The sequence below is a fragment of the Mytilus californianus genome, unplaced genomic scaffold (genome assembly GCF_021869535.1).
Source record: "Mytilus californianus isolate M0D057914Y unplaced genomic scaffold, xbMytCali1.0.p SCAF_10, whole genome shotgun sequence".
In the NCBI taxonomy this organism is placed as follows: Eukaryota; Metazoa; Mollusca; class Bivalvia; order Mytilida; family Mytilidae; genus Mytilus; species Mytilus californianus.
In genome coordinates this window covers 68,457,727-68,481,086 of record NW_026262582.1, presented here as the reverse complement: position 1 = coordinate 68,481,086, position 23,360 = coordinate 68,457,727, and the positions used below count along the sequence as shown (strand labels likewise).

The following is a 23,360-nucleotide window of genomic DNA, read 5'->3' as shown; positions in this document are numbered from 1 at the left end:
AGTTAACAGAAATGTACTTTGACGTCATACTTACTTAATAATATCAAAACAATAATGGTGAAAGCGTATGCCAAATTTCTTTGTTCATTAGCAAATCCAATGCAAAATCCTACAGTCATAAACATGAATACAACTTATAAATGTATCACTACAGTCAATAACAATCATCATTAATTAATGATCTCACAATATCTCTCTTTTTCAAAAGCCAGACTGTATCTATCATATCTTATTACCAAACACTATATGACATACGTTTATCCTCGTTTGGTTATTAACGGGCCGGACCATATGAGTATTGAGACCATATTGGTAATTTTCAAATAAGTTTTAACTTCGTCCGCTCTTTCTGCGTACAAAAATCGACATTAGTTACTATCTCCATTCCTTTAATATTTGACAAACCTGTCTGCATATTGGTTTATATGTGATCTTGCTTCCATTCGTTTGATGTGTTTGGGCTTTTTGATTTTGACATTTGATAAAGGACTTTCCGTTTTGAATTTTCCTTGGAATTTTTGTCATTTTACCCGTAGGTGAAAGGGAGCGAATGATACCAAAGGGACATTCAAACTCACAAGTCGAAAATAAACTGACAACGCCATGGCTAAAAAGAAAAAGACAAACAAACAACAGTACACAAAACACAGCACAAAAAAAATAAATACTGAGCAACAGGAACCCCACCAAATACTGGTGGTGATCTCAGGTTCTCCGGAAGGGTAAGCAGATTGCGCACTATATGTGGCAATCGTCGTGCTGCTCATTTCAGTACAAAGCTTGTTATAAATCTAATTCGGTAGGTCACATTCTGGGAAAAGGGGACGGGACTGTAGTCACGACAATTGGAACATATCTGTTGTCATCTGTGAAACGGATTTTCTATAACGGTCAACCAACTCGTGATGGCGTTCGTAAAATTTATGATGGGAACACTTGGTTTAAAAGTTCCCCTGTGAGCAGCAACCCTCTATCAAGTAAACCATTATAGGAAATGCAAGCCGTGGAATATCGTATCAACTTCGAGATATATACTCCATATGTTGCTACATAGAAATTGGAAGTTCACAATTGAGAAGCTGAAATCATATCTTTTGTCGTAATGTTTTGTTGTCAAATTGTCAAAAAAATATGAGGCCGACTTAATTGTGTCTGTTGTATCCTTTATTTCAAATTTGATGGGAAGGATGCGTTCAACATCGTCCCACATTTTGAATTATTTAGTGAAAGAACATCATCTATATAGCTAAAACGTGAGGTTAAATGATACTGCTAACTTCTTTTCTTTCTTCCTAAGAAGTTCCTGTATGAAGTCGGAATCATAAAGGAACAAGTCGGTAAGAAGAGGAGCACAGTTGGTTCCCATGGGAATGCCGATTGTATGTTGAAAAACAGACCTCCCAATGTGACAAATATATTGTCAATCAAGAAAACAAGCATCTTGATAATGTCAGTTTCAGAGAATTTTTTGTTTGAATCAGAGTACGATTTATCCCTCCCTAAGATAAGAAACGTATATCTACGTAGGCCATTCCTTTTTATGAAACAAAGGATGACAAACTCTTTCAATTTTTCTTTTAGTTTGGAATGGGGAATACATGTGTAAAGTGTAGAAAGGTCAAAAGTTTTAATACTATTGCAAGATGAAAGAGTTCTAGATTGTATGTTCTCTAAAAGTTCTTTTGATTTTTTTAGTATCAACATCTGATTCACGCCACCTCTAGAATAGGTAGTTTCGCAATCACTTTGAGGCCCGGCTTTTATTGCTGATAAGATTGATGTTAACAATTTAGAAAGAGGTTTAGAGGAGCTCCTTCGTAAGTGTCGTTGGGGTAGATGTTGGGTTTCCAAGTGAATTGTCAATACCTAATTCATGTAACAAGCAGTTTATTTCATGCGATTTACACACAAAAACGATGTTGTTTTGAGCTTTAACTGCGGGGACAAAACCATATTTGTCATAGAGGTAGAACTGGTGTTTTGCAACATTTGGGTCTCTAAAGATTTATGTAGCATAGGTATGCATAGACCCATCCAGTTTTTTTAATTCTGATTTGTATCAACGACCTCATAGCCTTAATCTCAATCAGACTTTTATCTCTTAGTGTTTGAAGAAATTTTGATTCTTCTAATTTCTACTCATGTTCATTAAAATGATTCATACGACAGTAAGGTGTAATATTTGGTGCTAGATCTGCTAACGTTTCCCGAGAAACATCCAGCCTTAGATTTTATCTTGTGACTAAAATACTTTTCATTTCATCAATCATGTACCAATGACGAAATAAGTCAAAACTCCGTTTTTAGAAACTGTTAATTTATGACAACTTTTCATTGCTTACATGTTAATTACACAGACCATACGCGTATGGTCAGACCAAATAATTATATACGCATATGGTCCAAATACTCATATAATCCGGAACAACTACAAATCTTGCTGTTTCTTTTTACTAATACTTTATTAGCAATATTTGAACTTATTTAGATTAAGATTCACCGAAGTCACAGTGGATGCAGTAATAACGGAGATTTGAACATAACTAAGCAAAGTTATAATTAATCTTTATAAGGATCATCAAAAGCATAGTTAATGCAGTAATTGAACTTTTACCTGATGCAAAAATACAATATGATTTATCTTTTATGTATAAAGTAAAATCACAAAAATACTGAACTCCGAGGAAAATTCAAAAAGAGAGGTCCCCAATCAAATGGCAAAATCAAACGTTCAAACACATCAAAAAATGGATAACAACTGTCATATTCCTGACTTAGTACAGGCATTTTCTTATGAAGAAAATGGTGGATTGAACCTGGTTTTATAGCTAGCTAAACCTCTCACTTGTATGACAGTCGCATCAAATTCCATTATATTGACAACGATGCGTGAACAAAATAAACAGACAAAATAGGTAAAAATGTCAAAAATAGGGGTACAGCAGTCAGCATTGTGTTATCATCTTAATCACTATAAAAACAAACAAATGTAACGAAGAAGCACAAAAAGGCATACATCAAATTTAACATCCTCATTTATCTTGCAAGTGAAATAAAAAAAAATGAAATATATTAATATGTTCTAAACTCTTATTATTATTCGTGTAACATGTTTCTTTTGTTCGTATGACATCAGGTCTTTCACTTTGGGCGTTCGTTGTTCAGTTTCATCACTAGGTTTAATTCGAACGTGAGAGGTGCTGTTTTTTTCCATTTATTTACAGTTGTAGTTATATTTTACTAAATTTGTACCTATCGAGAAAGTACATACTTCATGTATATATGGTATGTACTATCAACAAACATTTTTTTTTATCTGAGTCTTTGTCAATTTACTATAAACTACAACATCTATTTCGTTGGAGTCTTTGTTAGATTTATTTGTATATTTGTTTGAATTTTTAATCATTTGTGTTGTAGGTCCCTGGTGTATTTGTAAACAGTTATGGCTGATGGATCCCAGTTATTGTCCCATTAGCCTATTATGTCTGTTCGGTTTGCTCAAATAAACAATTGTCATACACGTGGCTATATCTATCTATAAAACCAGGTTTAACCGACCATTTTCTTCGGAAAATGCCTGTACCAAGCTACAAGTATGTCAGTTGTTTTCCATTTGTTCCGTTGGTTGATTACGTTTGATTTTGTCAGTTTTTATGGACTTCCCCTTTTGAATTTACCTTGCAGCTTTATATTTTTGTGATAATTTTATACATACCAAAAAACAAGCACATGAAGAATATAAATCCAGAACATGTAAGGATTTTTAATTGATACGGTCTCCATGTACTTCTGATCGATCCATATACTGAAATAAAACGTTAAATCTTTTACACACTTTTTATTGTATGCTATACTTGGAACCAAAAGTAACACAAATACTAATACTCTATTAAAAAGCATTACATCTTACAGTATAAAATCTTATAGCTTACAGCTAATTGAATAGGTTACATTCGGGGGAAAGGGGGTGAGATAAGTTACTTCAATTGGAACATATCCGTCGTCAACTGTAAAACCGATATTCCATAACGGTTAACCAACTCGTGATGGCGTCCGTAAAATTCACGAAAGGATAATTTCAACTTCCCTGCTTGAAACTCTTGATTTGATAGCTTCCTAGTGATCAGCAAACTTCTATAAAGAAAGTACAAGCCCTGGAATATCGTATCAACTTCAGATATATACTCCGTATACTCCGTATGCATGTGCTGCTGGCATGTAACGTTTGGTCTTCATTTATAGTTATTGTCACATTTCCGTGTTAATTTAATTTCTGCCAGAATTTATCCAGATAGATTTTAAATGGCTAGCTGCTTAAATGGCGTTAGGAATTGATATGGAACTACTGAACCCTACATTTGATTCTCCCTCCCTTACTGTTTACGTATAACGATTGATTTTCAATAATGTTGTTCTGATTTACATTGTTTTTTTTCTATAGCATACGTTGATTTCAATTCGTGAAGTAGGAAGCTGCAGTATTTTTTCAAAAGAAAAGATATAACACAGGTTTTTTTATGAACAAGTAAGTCTTCGTAGATGTCACAAATCAGGCAATGAGAAGCCTTCTTCACTGTGCTTAAACGGCTTTGGGTAACTTATAGCCCAAGATGGCGGTCTCTAAACTCGTTGATATATGATTTATACAAAAACTACTTTTTGCGAGGTTTTATATGCACTATGTAAATATTTATAAGATTCTTGAATAAAGAAATCACTAACCATTACCATACATTAGTTAATTTTGATTTCACTTTAGCGCAAGGCCAATTTTAAAAAATGCACAAGATGTCCGTAACTTTTTGGTCAAAACTAATCAGACTGTAACTTCATTTTCGAATGTGGGTAACTTTTGTTTTCAAAATTGTAAGATTGATAATTTCAACAATTAAAGGACAATAAACACTATCAAACCCCTTATTTATTACATAGTTTTATACAATTACGATATACGTCAAAATAACCATGAGAAAAGAGAAATCAGACTTGAAGATTTACCGTTATTTTTTTTTAAATTATTCCAATTTTCGGATACTATGTTGATAGATAAATCCAGTAAACCTGGTTACCAGCATCCAAAGTATACTTTGCAGAGTGTTTACATGAAACGGGATCTGATGGTACGTCGAAATTTATCTTACATTCTTCTAGCTTTATAGATTGTTCACTGTTGAGCCATAGGCCTTTGTAGCCGCGGACCAAATTGATACCCTTTCCTTTAAATAATTTCCGAATTGTTAGCTTCAAAAGTATGGTGTCATCACTATACCTAGTATTATATATAGTGGACTGTGAAAAACAATTGCAACAATCTAAGAGTAAATGGAAGGCTATATTGTTGAACAGGTGTCCGTTTATTACAGCAAATAAGGTAGATTTTAAATCTTCTAAACATTTCATTGACCTCAGGGATTCAATAACTTCTGGTATTAAAGCGTAAATATCTTCTTCAGGGATCTGGACAGCCCCGTCTGTGTATTTTCGCTCAGGATTGATATCTGAACTTGTTCTCTTAAAGGTGATTTTCATATGTTCACTATTGATGTATTGTTTAAAGCCTTGAGTAATTTGATCTGAAATTTGTGATATCTGCAGTGGGAAGTGTTGAGATTTATAAGCTGCATGACCTGATTTTTCGCCCAAACTCGTTTCCTTATGCTACATTTTGAAGTTCCATTGTGTTGGCTGATTGACTGATAAAGTATGGTATCTATGTCATTAGATGTAAAATGGCAGGGAGAATAATAACACATGTAGTTTAAAGAGTCGCGTTTATTAGTTGGGTATAATACCAGAAATCATGTATTTCTGAATATGTATTCGATGCAATCTCTATAATATGTTTTCTTATTGCATCCACGAATATCGATTCTTTGAAAGGTACGACTGGGACTGTTATACTATAATATAGTATGTCCAAGTATACATCCCTATTGGTATAATGAAAAAAGTTACGGACAAGTTGTTTTCAAGTTACGGACATCCTGAGTGTTTTTGCAAATCGTGCTTTGATCGTTTATTTTGTAGTATATAATCACCTTTTACGTTTAGGAGTTTCCATAAAAGATTGATACAACTTTTTTATTACTGAACATTTGTGTTGTATTCATGGTATTTTTATTATGTAGGAGTTTCTTACCGACGCCAGGCGGCTCCATCTTAGGCTATGGATAACTTTAGTTACCCACAGCTGTTTAAGCACAGTGTTCTTGTAACACATCCAACTAATACTTTAATTGGTTTTTCTTAGAAAAAATTAACATGTCTTTTTAATTCCATTTTACCCAAAAAATGCCCCCCAGGGAATGACTACGACCGGGCAAAAAAAGAAGGATTAAGATATTAAAATAACATATTTGGCCTGCAGTTTTGTCGGTCCATTTAAGTCGTCAAATAAGAACCCGTTTCTTGATTTGTCACTCCACTATAGAATATATATTTACAATAAATGTTTCATATTCATTACAATCAATATACAATATAAACATATGGCGGAGAATGTCAATGATCATTTGATATATAAGGAATCAAACTACAATATTAAACTAGTTATTTAGTGCTTCTACAAAATGCAAACTCTTTCAGCACATTGGTTTTTGTTGATATTTCAAAATATCTAGGATCCTATATTGGTGGTCTGTAATAACGCAACACTAGATTTTGTATTTCAATTTTCATTTTGAAATATGCAATATTTGTAAACAACATTATATAGAAATAAAATGCATTCATTACTTCATCTTCTGAATAAAGTTAACAGTTTGAAAGTTGAATTGACTACGTCAAGTTCAATTTTTAAATAATGTTGGTATGTCTTCCATTGATGAAAATGCCTGCGTGTAACCAACCTCTAAATGATTCAAAGAGAATTTGACCAGATATGTGGCGTATATATTAAATTTAGTTTTGTACCTTCTTATTATGCCTCTGTCTCGCACATTGCAGTCTGTTTTGGCAATTATACGGTTTTGATTTAATACTCGTATATTGGAAACATTTTTGTCGTAAATCTGTTTGCCATGAAATCCATTGACTTGGTTAACAGTTCACGTTGAAATCGTAAATCTATCTCGCAAATAGCATTAGGTTATGAAATTCTATAAATGTTGCTATGAGATTGTAATTACTATAATTATTTATCTTGGCCTTATTTGTTTGGTGTGGCTTTATAAGATGTTTTAATAATTAGATTGTGACCTATCTATAGTTGTTTACCAAATAATGTAAGTGTGAAGTTTAGAAATAACTGGAGCAATCGTAGATACTGATCATGGAATGATTAAAACTTTCTATTTGACTTGCATAATATTCAAGAAAGATCAAAATCTACGATTTGTAATTTAAACTTCTACAGTGTTCTAGAAGTTTCCATGGTAACTATAGATACAGACACTGAATTGGGCTAAGTCAGATATATAGAAGTATTCTCAGAAAATCTCTGGAGTTGTTAGGTTGACACTTTTATTTACGTTAACAACATCATACTAGTTTGTGAATTTATTGGACATATATATATATGTTCCGTTGTTGTAAGGACTGAAAGGGGAATTTCTGAGGTGAAATTGTCTAGCAACAGCACGTTGACTTATTCCTGCATCCAACAGTCGTGTGGCTATGTTAAGATTGCATTGCTGGGTTTCAGTCTATGAATTGATACCGTAACATTTTTTTTACCTAATGGCTCAAGTGCAAACGATTCAGTAGTAGGAATATAAAATATCGCACCAAAATTTAACATTCACAACTGCCCCAAACCCTTCCAGTGCACATGAATTCATTTCCGTTTTTATAGGGTTCATGTAGGTCAGTTTCAGTGTTCTGTGTAATTATGTTAACCTGTTTGTCTTTTCGCCATGACTTTGTGATGCTTTCTTAAATCTTTGAGTTTTGAATATCCTCTTTGTATCTTTCGCCTCTCTTTTGTAATAATAAGCATAAACAAGTACGTGGAAAGATTCACTAAAGTCATCACAAAACATATTTATTCACACAAAACCTACTGTTGGAGCAACCAATTTTAGAAAAAAAAAGACTGTTTACTTTTTATCAGCAGTAGGTCTCAAATTATGACAGTAATAGATAATGAAACATTTTGACATGCTGTCACAAAAGCTTTACAACGATTTTGCATTAAAAAAGTACCAAAGAAAGGGATATATTATCTCCAGGAATAAGAAACTTGATTTACTGTTCTAGTTTAAAATTAAGCTAATTGAATCCCACAGTTTGTCTTTGTCATCGATTGTATACTGCTTCAAGAATTTTATCAAATCCAAGAAAAACATTAACAGCAATGTTTTCTATATGCATTTGTCATGTTTGTATACGCAAGATATAAGCCTGTGGATTTTATTAGCAATATGTGTACGATTCCCATAACTTCTATTGCATTCAATTATATTATTATTGCATTCAGCCTTCATTTATATCCTTCCACAAAGACCTTCAAACTAAGGAATGCTTCGCAAAGACACGACAAAATTATCTATTACCGCTCGAATGTTGTGTTATTTTTTTCTAGTGTTTGGATCCGAAATGTCGTGTTTTTACCTGAAACATTCAACAATTAAATCAAATTATCTAGAAAGAATACAGTTCTCTTGTAATAAACTTGAAAACTCCACAAAAAGAGTAAAATAAAATTGAGAATGGAAACGGGGAATGTGTCAAAGAGACGACAACCCGACCAAAGAGTAGAAAACAAGACAAAGCCACCAATGGGTTTTTGGTACAGCGTGAAAATCCGGCACCCGGAGGCGGGCTTCAGCTGGCCCCTAAACAAAAATGTGTACTAGTTCAGCGAAAATGGACGTCATACTAAACTCCGAAACATATACATGAACCAAAATTTAAAAAAACATACAAGACTAGCAAAGGCCAGAGGTTCCTGACTCGGGACAGGCGGAAAAATGCGGCGGGGTTAAACATGTTTTGTGAGATTTCAACCCTCCCCCTATATCTCTAGCCAGTGTAGAATAAACAAACACATAGCAATACGCACAATAAAACTCAGTTTTAATGAAGTCCAAGTCCGATATTAGAATATGTAAGAGAAGAAACTAAGCAAAATGACAATGATAACATAAATTAACATAACATAAATTTACTGACATGCCAGCTAGAAAACTACACATGAGATGACAATTACATTAACTTACGACTCGATTGAATATTTAAAAAGCACAATTACATTAAAAAGGAAAATGTTAAAGTACTTACTTATTATAAAAATCACGTTAAATAGAAAAATACCGACGCCGCTACATGTGATGACGTAGAAGATGACATCATCATTCTGCATTGTCAGTAAATCTTTCCCTTTGCCGTTGTCTTTAAAAAGAAAAAAAAATTAGATAAAAAATAGTTTAGTACATGGAAACTTTCAAATCAAAACATTAGCAGTTTGATTCAAAGGTAATTTATATTTACTGAAATCTATTCTTAGAAATGCAAGCTTCAGGATGTTTGTAGTTTAACAGATAAATAATGTTTAAATGCAAAGTTGAGACATTTCACAAAATGTAAATTTATCTTCAGTGTGCAATGTGTTGCCTCGGTTATACATGTATCAAACATATAAATTGATCAATTTGGTCTTCATAAACTATTGGTTTTAAAAAAACTACCTGGCAGTGAAATAGGTTCAAAGGTTGTAGAAACGTCTTTGCTTGGTTTAAACCTACAAACAATAACAACAAGTAAATTGTGGTATATTCTACATGAATATACATGTCGGTTTTATTATCAGAATTCAAGCTCCCATTTTCAATATTTAAACAAGTAGAAATTTAGACACATTGTTGTCAATATAATGGAATTTTATGCGACTGACATACAAGTGAGAGGTTCAATTCACCTTTTTCTACATAAGGAAATGTCTGTACCAAGTCAGGAATATGACAGTTGTTTTCGATGCGTTTGATGTGTTTGAGCTTTTGATTTGAATTTTCCTTGGAGTTAGGTATTTTTGTTATTTTACTTTTTATACTAGTCGAAATCCAACCATTCGGTTTCTCTCATGCAATTTTTCACATTTTGTCATTTAGGTAACTTAATTACTATGCTGTATTGGTTCTGCTCATTGTAGAAGGAGGACCTCGTTGGCCAGTGGTGAGAGTAGTTTAACTACTGTTTCACTTGCCTGTCAACACTGAGATTTTAGTTCAAATACCGCACGTGTCAGGTGCGTTTGACTCTAATCTCATTTGTATTGGATTGTAAATTTTCCGACTGAAGGTCTATGGTTCCATGCATACAGAATTCATCCAACAACAAAAACTGACTGCCAAAAATAGCCAATGGCGTTGAACACCAATCAATCAATTAATTGTAGAAGGCATTGCGGTTATGTGCTATTGTTCACATTTTTGTCCTTTGGTCTAAATTGATTGGTTTATCATCGCCAATTAGATTACATCTTCTGATATGTTTTTGGATTTAACTAGATATATGTTTTTGCTTTACAAAACAGGAATAAAGAAAGTGTATAGAATTGACGATTTGTTGTAAATGATTTTGAAGTTTATGTAAATTTGTATTTCAAACTTTTGAAATTTAAAAAAAAACAAACTTTTTCGGTTGTTTGGGAATAAACGATGGTTATGAAAATTGTGAAATCCGTGTTTCTGTTTTCTGTTTCTTCTTTTCCTGGATATTTATTTCGATTAGATACAACATTTGTACTAGGACGTCTTCCTGTACTACTTTCCCCTGTCACCCTCGTTCGCAATGTTGTTATTTTCTTACTTAAAATATGAAACATAAAACACCGAAGTTATTAAAGAAATAGTAACCTAAATGTTAGTTAGTGATCAGAAAACAATTCACACAGGAAATCAATTCATCTATTTTTTAGATATGCAGGGTTTTATTGAGCCACAAGTTTACTAAGTGTGTATGCATTTATCAAGTTAAAGCCTCAGCAAAACATGAAACCTCCAAACATTATTTAACACAAACATTTGCAAAGGCAAAATTACCATATACTTGTTAGGTGTAATACCACCATTTATTTCCCTATAAGTCTTTGTTAAATTTGCACTTTCAAAAAATTGAGCAGAATTTATCTTTGTTTCAAATAAAGAAATACTTGGCATGAGCAACGTTTTATCCTGTCCAGTACTACAGACAAAATTTTACATAACATTTCATTGCTTATAAGATAATTACCATCACTGGAAGTTAACCAATCAAATGTTCACCCCTTTTTTCCTGTGTACAAGCTTTAGTAACCATGTAACCTCAAGTTTCCAAAATATTTTATAGAAACACCAAATGAAAAAAAATGTAACACCCAAGATATATGTTCATGACTCAGAAATTGTTTACTGCTATGAAATGTAGGATTAATTTCCTACAACTGTCAAATTCAAGGGAATATTTTTTCGACCCTTTTTCGTATGCAACCGGATGTGCCGTACTATGATTTGGTGGTATTACACCTGTTAATTATCAAAGTGAAAGTTATTTCATAAAAAAAAATAATTCGGAAATATTTCTTATTTGAACTCTTTTAGCAACTATTTTGTCGTTTTATTTTATACTTGTATAGCACATCGCGGACTATTCATAATTTGTAAAAAGAACAAAAATCCGATAAACCTAGGACTAGCCCTAACAATTACCCGAACCTTAATCCGATCAAATAAGTTAGTCGTGTTGAATAAATAAAAAGGACAATAGGTATTCATTCAAAAATAGTTTGCAGTATAAACAGACTACACAAGCATCAACAAACGTATCCAAAAAAAGGCAACAGTAGTATAAAGTAAAATCACAAAAATACTGAACACTCCGAGGAAAATTCAAAACGGAAAGTCCCTTATCAAATGGCAAAATCAAATGATAAAACACATCAAACGAATGAACAACAACTGTCATATTCCTGACTTGGTACAGGCATTTTCAAATGTAGAAAATGGTGGATTGAACCTGGTTTTATAGCGCCAAACCTCTCACTTGTACGACAGTCGCATCAATTTGCATTATATTGACAATGATGCGTGAACAAAATGTCACAAATAGGGGTACAAAAACAACACAGACCCAACCAAAACTAGGGGTGATTTCAGATGCTCCGGAATGGGAAGCAGAAGCTCCGGAATGGGAAGCAGATCCTGCTCCATATGTAGCACTCGTCGTGTTGCTTATGTTGTTACAAAGCCTAAAATAGTCTAATTCGGTAGGTCACATTCGTAAAAATACCGCTTTTCAATAGTCATAAATCGATTATGCGAAAACAAATCCGGGTCAATAACCAAAATCGAGGGAAACACATCAACTATAAGAGGAAAACAACGCTAAAACAGAATAATCTTCTACGTCATTTGGTCTCCGATGCAGTATTGTCTATTTGTCAATCATACCACATCGTCTTATCTTTATATAAGAATCAAGTGTCAATTGGATGACCAAGTAGAGTCACAAAATATGACGAGGTTAAATCAGTTTTACGTCAGCACAAATATCATACTTTTCCTATCTAGATCATATATCGTTTATAAAAATATGCACAATAAAGAACAATCACTGTAATGTGTACTGACTGATTTTAGTTTTTCATAAAATAGAGAATGGAAAAGGGGAATGTGTCAAAGGGACAACAACCCGACTAAAAAGCATGTTTTGAATTAGAACGATACGGTTATTGAACACAAACAAGCATAAAATAGACGAAGCATACATGTAGATTTTTAATTTTAAAAATAAAATAAAAACCATTTCAATACGAGATGGTTTTGAAGTATAGATTCTAAGTACTGACGTTGTTTATCATCTTAAATACGTGTTATAGTTTTCTTTCCTTTGTCTTTGGAAATTATTACTTTTACTTTTTAGTAAACTTTTTGGTAATATCCATTTGATGTGACTCGGTTCTTATACATCCCGTCATTGTGTTATTGAGCTATGGTAAATTTTTGTATTCCTGTTTTTCTTTTTTGCTAATGTGCTTTGTCTATATGCCTTTTGTTTTTCTTTGTTGACATATTTGTTTGTGTTTATAGTGATTACGATTATAACAAAATGTTGACTGCTGTACCCTATTTTTGACATTTGTACCTAATAAGTCCGTTTATTTTGTTCGCACATTGTTGTCAATATAATGGAATTTTATGCGACTCTAACACAAGCTAGCTAGCTATAAAACCAGGTTTTATCAACCATTTTCTACATAAGAAAATGCCTGAACCAAGTCAGGAATGTGACAGCTGTTATCCATTCGTTTGATATGTTTGAGCTTTTGATTTTGTCATTTCCGTTTTGGATTTTCATCGGAGTTCGGTATTTTTGTTATTTTACTTTTTTCATAAGGTTTTTATCGGAAATATAACAAACATGATTCCCTTAGACACAAAACCATACAGTCTTATGTTGAGAAGATGAAGCTAATATATACGTTAAACGGACAACGAGTGTACTGCTGAACTGATACTGTATAAAATAAAACGTAATGATAAAAATATTGCACATTTGATTTCATGTTACCAACTATAAAATGTTGATGCAATCGAACAGAAAAACGCTAATAAAAAACGGATGTCAGTAGTTAGCCGATTTTTAAACCTCATAAAGCTATTGAGAAGACAAATCAAGGAAACAAAAAAAAATTGCGGGAATGATATGAATTCAAAAAATAGCGAAACTGGGTTCATCGACAGCGTTAGCGTCTCCTGGTATGCATGCTTCATCCGCAATTCAAATCCACACTCAGTCAAAATATACAATCAAGAATAGGATACAATCGGTAAAGTTACAGATTAGACGATTATTCTAGTATCTGAAGATATACGACTGCAAACACAGTTGAAATACAGACGTGACGTATCGGTACACCAATGCGTGATGGTAACCGCAAATCTGTAGTTAAGCAACAAAAGGAAGTATTTCATATCAACTTGATTATAAGAGCTTCGTAGATGATTTATAATTTTGTTTATACACACATAATAACTCTTGGCCAAAGTATGATGATCTATTGCTACTTCATCTACATCATAGGCTCTCTTACGGATAGATGTTCTTTTCTAGTGGGTATCAATATTGTTTATTGGATATATGACCTGCATAATGCAATGAAATATGAAACGTTGAAAAGAACAAAATATGTTGCAACAGGTATTCAAAATATTATCATTTTGAAGTACTTTCATATGCATGGACTTGTTTTTGTTGTCTTTTTCGTATAAAAAATAACTTTGGTGGCAAATTAAGAAACCTTTCTTTTATTGGACAAAACTTGTCTGAATTTCGGGTCCTCAATGCTCTTCAACTTCGTACTTTATTTGGCATTTTTAGTTTTTTGTTTCAAAGGTGTTATTGAGTCTATTGTAGACGTAAAAAATTTAATCCTAGTATCTGTGATGAGTTTATTTATAGAGCGTAAACATACCAGGTAATTTACAGTGATTTAATGTCAAAACATACTTAGCTGTGTCGGATATTTGTTCACAAATATTTTGCGTTGATCTCTCATACCCGTCCATACATTTATTTATGCATTTGAAATCTAAAATTAAAAACATATAATATTCAAATAAGTTCTCCTGGACATAAATTGTTGTGACAAACACTTTTATGTTGTGCTGGTAACCTTGCTCCAAAAATAAATGCTTGTAACTCCAAAATAAAAAATTGTCTAAACTTTTTTCAAGTAAATATATTTCGCAGGGAATTTCTTCTAGTTACCTACTGTTACTAAGTAAAACTTGCTATGCTTAGAAATTTGCTGGAAATTACTAAAGTGGTATTTTTACTTGAATAATATATAACTACTGATAGTTAAATTACTGCTGATTATAAACAAAATTATACCTATTAACGGGTAGACAAATCATAAAAAAAGATTAAATTCTATTTCATAAGTTAACAACTTCAATTATAAATCTTTACTATGTCATGTAGATTTAACTACAAAGTGGAATGATATGATTGGATGATTTGTGTTTGAAAGCTAGCTAGCTTATATTTTCTAACTTCGGAGCACTATGAATAAACTATATACTGGCTCAGGTATATATTGAATAATTCACACATGTTTCAAGCGTAAATAATTAATTGTTTATCACTTATGAATTAAACAATTTGTCCTAAATGTCCATTGGTGATATTATGTGTATATCAGGACGTGAGCATGTTAATGTTATATTAATTTGAACATCATTGTGTACTAGACCAGCACACTGAGCCGGATTTTTTACGTGCTTGTTTGCAAGGTAACATTCACATGTCACCAAACACGAACACATGTTTTCTGAATCCTGGCTGACCAGTTTTTTTTATTTCATTCCCACCTGTCGCGAGATAGGGGAGAGGCATTATTTCTACCAATTTTCAAGTCTTTGGTTTGAATTGCAGCGGATCTTACCCACAACATTCCACTCTTGTTTTGACCACTCTACCACAAGCTAGAGCATTACGAGGTTATGTTTTGTTGATGTAAGTTAATTTCACAAGCTATGGATTACTTGAATATCATGGAATATTACTTTGATTTACCTAAAATTGTTTTGATTTTTTACTATAAATTACCAAAAAAATAATAAATTTTGATTACTTGCAATAACTTTTATTATTATATAATCATATTATTTAAATGCTTTCAATCGTCAATAAATTTCAAGTTTATACTTCAAAAATGTGATTGACTTTGTCTTACTGAAAAAGCGCTTGCTAATGTTGTACTATTGTTTGTATTTTCGTCAGTTTGTTATCGACTTATGAGTTTGAATTTCCATGTGGTATCTAACGCTTCCCTTTTATTTTTATTTTTTTTTTTTTGCTAACCTCACGTTACTTAAAATTGATAAAGACTATTAAATTTAATCAGCTAACATGACGGTTGTCGCATGTGGAGAAGGATCTGATTACACTTCCGGAGCACCTGAGATCACCCCCGATTTTTGTGTGGCTCGTATTGCTCAGTTTTTAGTTTTTCTTTGTTGTGTTTTGTGAACTGAATGTCTTTTCGTCGTTTTTTGACTAATGCATTTGAACATCCGTGTTTTCTCCTTTCTGGTATTTGATTGAAATTAAGATATGGAAATTAATTCAGCCAATTAGAATCAAGCTTTCATCTGACTTGAGACAGATATGTAGAAAAACAGCAGGAACGCATCCAGTTTTGAATTTGAAAATTTTTACAGAGCTGAGTTGGATGGAAAATTTTAAATTTTGACAAACATGTTCGGAATGGGTATTTACAGAGCATTAGACAGTATTCACCTTTCTTGCCACTGTTTCATTTGTGTTTGTGTGACCTATTTGAAATGAATACGAAATGTTGCTGGAGAAAAAGCTCATATTGATTATACAATAAATAAAAATAGTAATTCCAATGGGGACTAACTGTGCACCACTTATTGCGGACCTGTTTTTGTATTGTTATGAGTTACAATGTATGACTAAAATCAGCAAAGACCCATCGAAACAACATCTGATACAAAAATTTAACAATACTTTTAGATATTTGGATGATATATTGGCTCTCAATAATGACGACTTCAGTATGTATACTAAAGAAATTTATCCTGTTGAACTTACTTTAAATAAAGCTAATATTAATAATGACCACTGTCCTTTCCTCGATCTTGATATCTATATCATTAACGGGAAGCTTAATACAAAAATTTATGATAAAAGAGATGATTTTTCATTTCCTATCGTTAATTATCCATTTTTAGATGGTGACGTTCCCTTGTCACCATCGTATGGTGTTTATATATCTCAACTTGTACGATTCGCTCGTGTATGTAACAACGTATTAGATTTTAGCGAAAGAAATTTATGTATAACTGAAAAGTTATTACACCAGGGTTTTCGATATCATAAACTAGTCAAAACATTTACTAAATTTTATCATCGGTATAAGGACATCATTCGTAAATATAACTCAACATGCAGACATCTTATACGTTTGGGTATTTCACATCCAATCTTTTATGGTAATATTCTTTACAAAGCACACAAATGTCAGTATTCACCTCAAAAGCTAACAAAACCTTTAAACAGACTTATTAAGAAGGGATATAGTTACGATACTGTTGTCAGGTCATTAAAGATTGCATATTTTGGCTTTAATATTAATTCACTTATAGGGCCTTTGCATCGGAATGAAACATATCTATTCTAAAACCAGTTGTTGGCATGACACGGGTTATGTTCTTCTCATATATTTTATGATGGTATAATACTAAACCCCTAACAGGAGGGATTGGGCCTGATATTCATATGATGAAGACATAATCTTTCAATCAGTTTAATTGAGATCTGGAGCTGGCATGTCAGTAACTGCTAGTAGTCTGTTGTTATTTATGTATTATTGTCATTTTGTTTATTTTCTTTTGTTTCCTATTCTGACATCGGACTCGGACTTCTCTTAAACTGAGTTTTACTGTGCGTACTGTTGTACGTTTGTTTTTCTACATTGGCTAGAGGTATAGGGGGAGGGTTGAGATCTCAAAAAACATGTTTAACCCCGCCGCATTTTTGCGCCTGTCCCAAGTCAGGAGCCTCTGGCCTTTGTTAGTCTTGTATCATTTTTCATTTTAGTTTCTTGTGTATAATTTGGAGTTTAGTATGACGTCCATTATCACTGAACTAGTGTACATATTTGTTTAGGGGCCAGCTGAAGGACGCCTCTGGGTGCGGGAGTTTCTCGCTGCATTGAAGACCCATTGGTGGCCTTCGGCTGTTGTCTGCTCTATGGTCGGGTTGTTGTCTCCTTGACACATTCCCCATTTCCATTCTCAATTTTATAGATCTTAAAACAAAGTAAACATTGAATGATCATTTTTGAAAGGTATGTTAAAAATTTTGAATTACATGATATCATTATAAAGAATTTATAGCTTTTTCAAATCGGTCAGTACATGTTTCTATTGATCCATCAAAGTGTATTGACTTTGGACTTTGTCTTCAGTCAATATGTTTCGTCGGGTCAATAAAACAATTAACAAAATATGACCAATATACAAAGGTTAAAAAAAACACTATACTCCTTTGTATTGCTTTTCATAAACCTTTACTTAAAAATCAAATTCTTTGAGTGTCAATAGCGGGACATTTATTTTCAAAATGAGAATCTGGTGCAGGAAAATTGGTACCGTAATCGATATTTGTTCTACTTGTTTACATCCTTCGGAATGTTTGTTTTTATTATTATCACCATTATTTCATGGAAACCTCAATTCCTAATTTAAAGTAATACGCGTCTTTTGCTTTTTTTGTGACATTTACAAATTTAAGCTGATCATGTATGCATACATAAAGAGGCGAAAATACTTCTTACCTGTTTATAATCATTCAGTTGCAGAAATACTGTATTCTTAATAATTAAGTGTTATAGAAAATACCACATTTCACTTTATTTTAAATCCCCGTTCATTAAAAAAATAAGGTCCCAAATCCCTACAGACTAAACTTCAATGAATTTGGCTAATCAAGGTAACAAACAAGGACTGAGGGAATCGCATGAACTCCAAAACAAAATTAGCGATTCTCAAGTGAGCTAACACACCGCTACATTGATGACCGTTAAACTCATGTAATCTTGATTTCAGTCGTTCTTCCTCATAACTCTGTTTGCACATTTTTTTGTGAATGGAGCACATCCCAGCTGTTAATGAGCAATATTGTACACATGTATGCATGTAGCGTATTAACTGAGATATATAAATACCATACAATTGGAAAGTTGAAATCATCAAGTGTGTCATTGATTCTAGTTTTAAGTAGTCTGTCTGTGTTAATATAGATGAAATGATCAAGATATGAAAGAAGACATTCAATTTGTCGGCAGTTTCCTTAATCTTAAGTTCACTGAGATATATGAAATGTAAGCACTCATTGAAATGTGGGTTATTAAGTGAAAGAACATCATCAATATATCTGAAACGGAAATTAAATTAATTTGCAACATGCTTTTACGTTTTGTCTTTAAGAAGAATACAAAACAAGTCTGTCTGTAGTTGATCACAATTAGTTCCCATTGGAGTCCGGACTGTCTGCTTGAATATAAATCCACCATCAAAAACAAATATGCTCAAGAAGTCCAGCAAATTGATTAAATCATCTTTGGTGTATTTTCTGTGGTAATCAGTGTGGTTCTTCGCAAAATGTTTTTTTTACATAAAACAAACGAAAAAAATGAGAATAGATCATTTTTACAAGTTTCCTTTGCCAACAAAGAACGTGGGAAATATCCTTCATTATAAATTGGTTCACTCGAAAATACCTCCTACTTTAAAAATTATTTCTTATACCAAATGAAAATAAAATTTTCAATTACAAACCCGTGTTTCAGGATCTCAATATTGACGATTTCAAGTCTTACCCTGATTGCACCTATTCTAGCTTCCCGTTCGTATACAATCCGATTGACCGCGTTATAACTGGCGACACGAAATTTGCCAATAATACTTCTCTGGAAAATATGTTATCCAAAGGCCCCAAATATCGAGAGCCTTAATCCATCAATTTGAAACACAACTTAAAAGTACTGACGGATTCAGTCGTGGATAATGTCAGTCAATAGGCTAAACGTGAAAAATGCCATATAAAGTACGTGACCTGTGTAACTCATTCATAAAAAACAACTCAAGATTGGTGGAGAGACTACTTTTGCGAGTCGATAATTGCTTAAATATAATCCCGCCCCACTTTTCCCGAATTTGACCTACCGAGTTAGACTTATTACCGGGTTTGTAATAACATGAGCAACACGATGGGTGCCACATTTGGAGCAGGATCTGCTTACCCTTCAGGAGCACCTGAGATCACCCCAGTTTTTGGTGGGGTTCGTGTTGCTCAGTCTTTAGTTTTTTGTGTGGTGTTTTGTGTACTTTTGTATGTCTGTTGATCTTTTCTTTTTTAGCCATGGCGTTGTCAGTTTATTTTCGGCTTGTGAGTTTGAATGTCCCTTTGGTATCTTTCGCCCCTCTTTTAAAATAAAGCGGTTCAATATATTCCTCAAATAAGTGGTTTGTATACTGCAGGTAATTTTTCAATTTTGAATATTGTCGTTTCATCAAAAGTTCCTAATCGACGGACTTCACATGATGGAATTACAGTAGAATGACTTGAGTGTGTAGGTAACGATAGTATCTTTGGTTTGCTTGCTAGCTGAACCATGAAATCATTATTAGCTAAGGTAGTACTTTGGGCGGAGTCAGTAGTTAAGCAGAGAGCCAATCAAAAGTAGGGACAGTATATAATATACAAGTCAATTTAAAAATATGTTTACAATCTAAATTTAAAATCAAGTGTCAAGTATAAAATAATTCACAAGCATGTTGTAGGTGTGTTTGATTTGTCAATTTTATTTCAATCAATTACCTCTGTCATTTTTCTTTCAAGGTTTTTTTTATGTGAATGTGAAAGGTTTTATTTTAACTAAATTATACATATATGATGGACTGACACACAAAACAGATAATGAAATCTGTATGTGGCGAAAACATAAATAGAATCTTTTATTACAACTGTCTATCCACAGAGAACAAAGTTCTAAAGACATGTGCTCCTTCTTTTTTCTATTGCAATCATTTTTTTTTTATATTTGATGAAATTCTATTTGAAGGGAAAGTTCATTTACACAGTTCGATGTAATACGCTAGATTCAGCTTTGCATGAAACATGAATATAAAAATGCTCCTTTTTGTAATTCCCAAACTTTGATGTGCATTTTTTTTTTTCATCACTGCAGAAAATGGTAAAATAAAATTATTTATTCTATTTAATACTGTCCACTCAGATAGACTGGCGTTATCGATTTCCTCGCTATTGTTCATATCTATCAAAACAAAACAATACATGGTCAGATGATCTCAAAGATTTTTCACGGCCAAGCTTATTTTCTATACCTTCCGAAGCACTCCCCCGAAGCACTCACCCCCCACCAAAATCAAAAATGATATCATTATTATATACATATAATAAGGATTTATATATATATATATATATAATAAGGATATAATCAGATTTGTTTTTCAAAATTGATTGAACATTGTAAACTACTGCTTATAGTATAGAATAGCACATGTAAATAATCTAGATGTAAACGACAGAGGTGATTGATTGGAATAAAATTGACAAATCAAACACACCTTCAACATGCTTATGAATTAGTTTATAATTTACACCAGATTGAAAATTTAGATTGAAAATATATTTTTAAATTGACTTATTAAACTTGTTCCACAATGTTTATATACTGTCTATACTTTTGATTGGTGCTTACGTATTGACTCCGCCCAAAGGATGGTAGTACCTTAGCTAATAATGATTCTATGATTCAGCTAGCAAGCAAGGTAACCAAAAATACTACCTTTACCTACACCCTCAAGTCTACATGCTGTAATGTGTGAAACACTTTTCAATACTTTTATTTTAAATTGAGTACGGATAGATAAAATATACACGATATACTTTCCTGACAAAATAAACGGGAAAAAACATTTTATTTTATCATGGTCATATAATCATAAGCTTTATCATTATTGGTTTCTTTTAATTATGTCTACTTGTTACCATTGTAATACATTATGTAACATGCCCTTTATCGGCCGATAATTAGTTTAATATTCGTAGGTATTCAAACAAGTTTACAAATTATTTGCAATATCTTCATTCCATATTTTGCACTTTTAACAGGAGCATTCAAAGAAAATGTTACATTTTAGACGCTCCGTTTTGGAATAAAGTTCAATGAAAGAATCTTAACCTTTACATTGCAACTCGTTACATACCTGCGTCGAGTTCTTGCAGATTGTTGTCACACGTATGATATTGGCAGTAGCATTCTTCAAACCTTGATGGAGAGCAACATTTGGTTTGACTATTCATAACATATCCTTTTTTATAGTCACATCCACATGTAGAATCATCAGTTGTATTACCATTGCCACATGGAATTTGGCCAATGCCGTTACATGATGATTTTTCATACTCGCAGTCTGAAATTTCATATGACAATACGGGAAATGGTTGATATAAATGTTTTGGACATCTTTCATAGTGTATTTTATCTGATCTGTGTAAATAGATTGGATAGTTTCCTGAAAATAAAAATGAAACAGTGATCACAAAGAGTCCAGAGGGTATCTAGAGATATTAAGCTTTACAGCAGTATTATTTCTTTTTATTTATGGTAAGTTTTAAAGTTTTAGTAGTTATCTTACTTGGTGAATTAAGTTTTGGATTGTTTTAGGATTTTAAAATGTTCTCTTTAATGCTGTTAGCCAAAGTTCATGCTCAGTCTTAAAAATTGATTTGTGATATTAACCAATGAGACAATAATACACTATAGACCAAAGGAAAACGAACTAGACAAGTTGATGTCCCCATATGCTTTCAAAAATAAAAAAGGGGCATACTGTATAGCATGTAATAAAGTATAACAAAATGTGCGAAAGGGTTCGTATTATCTAAGTTATGAACATGTAACGCGGGTATAATCACAAGAAATAAAATTGCCATTCCACAATGAACTAAGAATAAACAATTGGCTCGCACGTTGCCTTTCTAAAAATGTTCATAAAGCACGTCAAAGAACGAGCTGCTAGCAAGAAAAACCCGTAAAATATAAATTGCAAGCACGTTGTACGAAAACAATCGTTATGGTAAAATAATTGTGATATGCGGTGACGAACTACATTCGCTAGACTATAGGTTCCTGAAACAATCACATACGGCATAGGGTGGTATTTTATCATGCTAAGATTCTTAATTCGAGCCTTTATATCTGTTTGAAAATTTGTGTTTCTAATAAATATATGTATATCTAGTTTTCGTATCTTCAAAAATTATCATTAATCCATTGAGGAATAAAACCCCACAAGATCTTTTTTTTTCTTTTTGAGATGATAATATAAGGTAATGCTAAGATTCTTAATTCGAGCCTTAATATCTGTTTGAAAATTTGTGTTCCTTATAAATATATGTAACACTGTCAAACTTGTGTATTTACACTTTAAGTGTGATTAATCAAACGTATCCGAACAATTAATTTGCATAAACACGACCATTACAAATATCTGTGTCTAGACTGATATTAAGAACCCTCCAATTTGTATACTAAGCTTAAAAAAACATAGCCAAGCAACGACATTTTTCATTAAAAATATATTTAGTTTTCGTATCTTCAAAAGTTATCATTAATCCACTGAGGAATAAAACCCCACAAGATCTTTTTTTTTTTCTTTTTGAGATAATGATATAAGGTAAGCAATTGTTACCGTCTATAATGTCGGGTCTAAAGTCTAATTGAATCTACTTGAGTGAACATCTTTTAGGTGTTTTCGAAAATGAATACAAATGAGCGTTCGTAAAAGGACAAATTTAAGCGTCTGACGTTAACTAGT

The 23,360-nt window shown here is 32.6% G+C and overlaps 1 protein-coding gene across 3 annotated transcripts in view; it reads right to left on the bottom strand.

Annotated features, from left to right (window-relative positions):
- LOC127718412 (serine/threonine-protein phosphatase 6 regulatory ankyrin repeat subunit A-like) overlaps positions 1–23,360 on the bottom strand; it is a 74,734-nt gene that overhangs the window by 42,067 nt on the left and 9,307 nt on the right. For all 3 annotated transcript variants that reach the window (XM_052224426.1, XM_052224425.1, XM_052224427.1), the window contains exons 4-9: positions 21,747–22,055; positions 14,428–14,509; positions 9,630–9,682; positions 9,223–9,333; positions 3,719–3,808; positions 35–109 (exon numbers count right to left, since the gene is read on the bottom strand). In XM_052224426.1, coding sequence (XP_052080386.1) covers positions 35–109; positions 3,719–3,808; positions 9,223–9,333; positions 9,630–9,682; positions 14,428–14,509; positions 21,747–22,055 — 720 coding nt within the window. The remainder of the gene's footprint in view (positions 1–34; positions 110–3,718; positions 3,809–9,222; positions 9,334–9,629; positions 9,683–14,427; positions 14,510–21,746; positions 22,056–23,360) is intronic.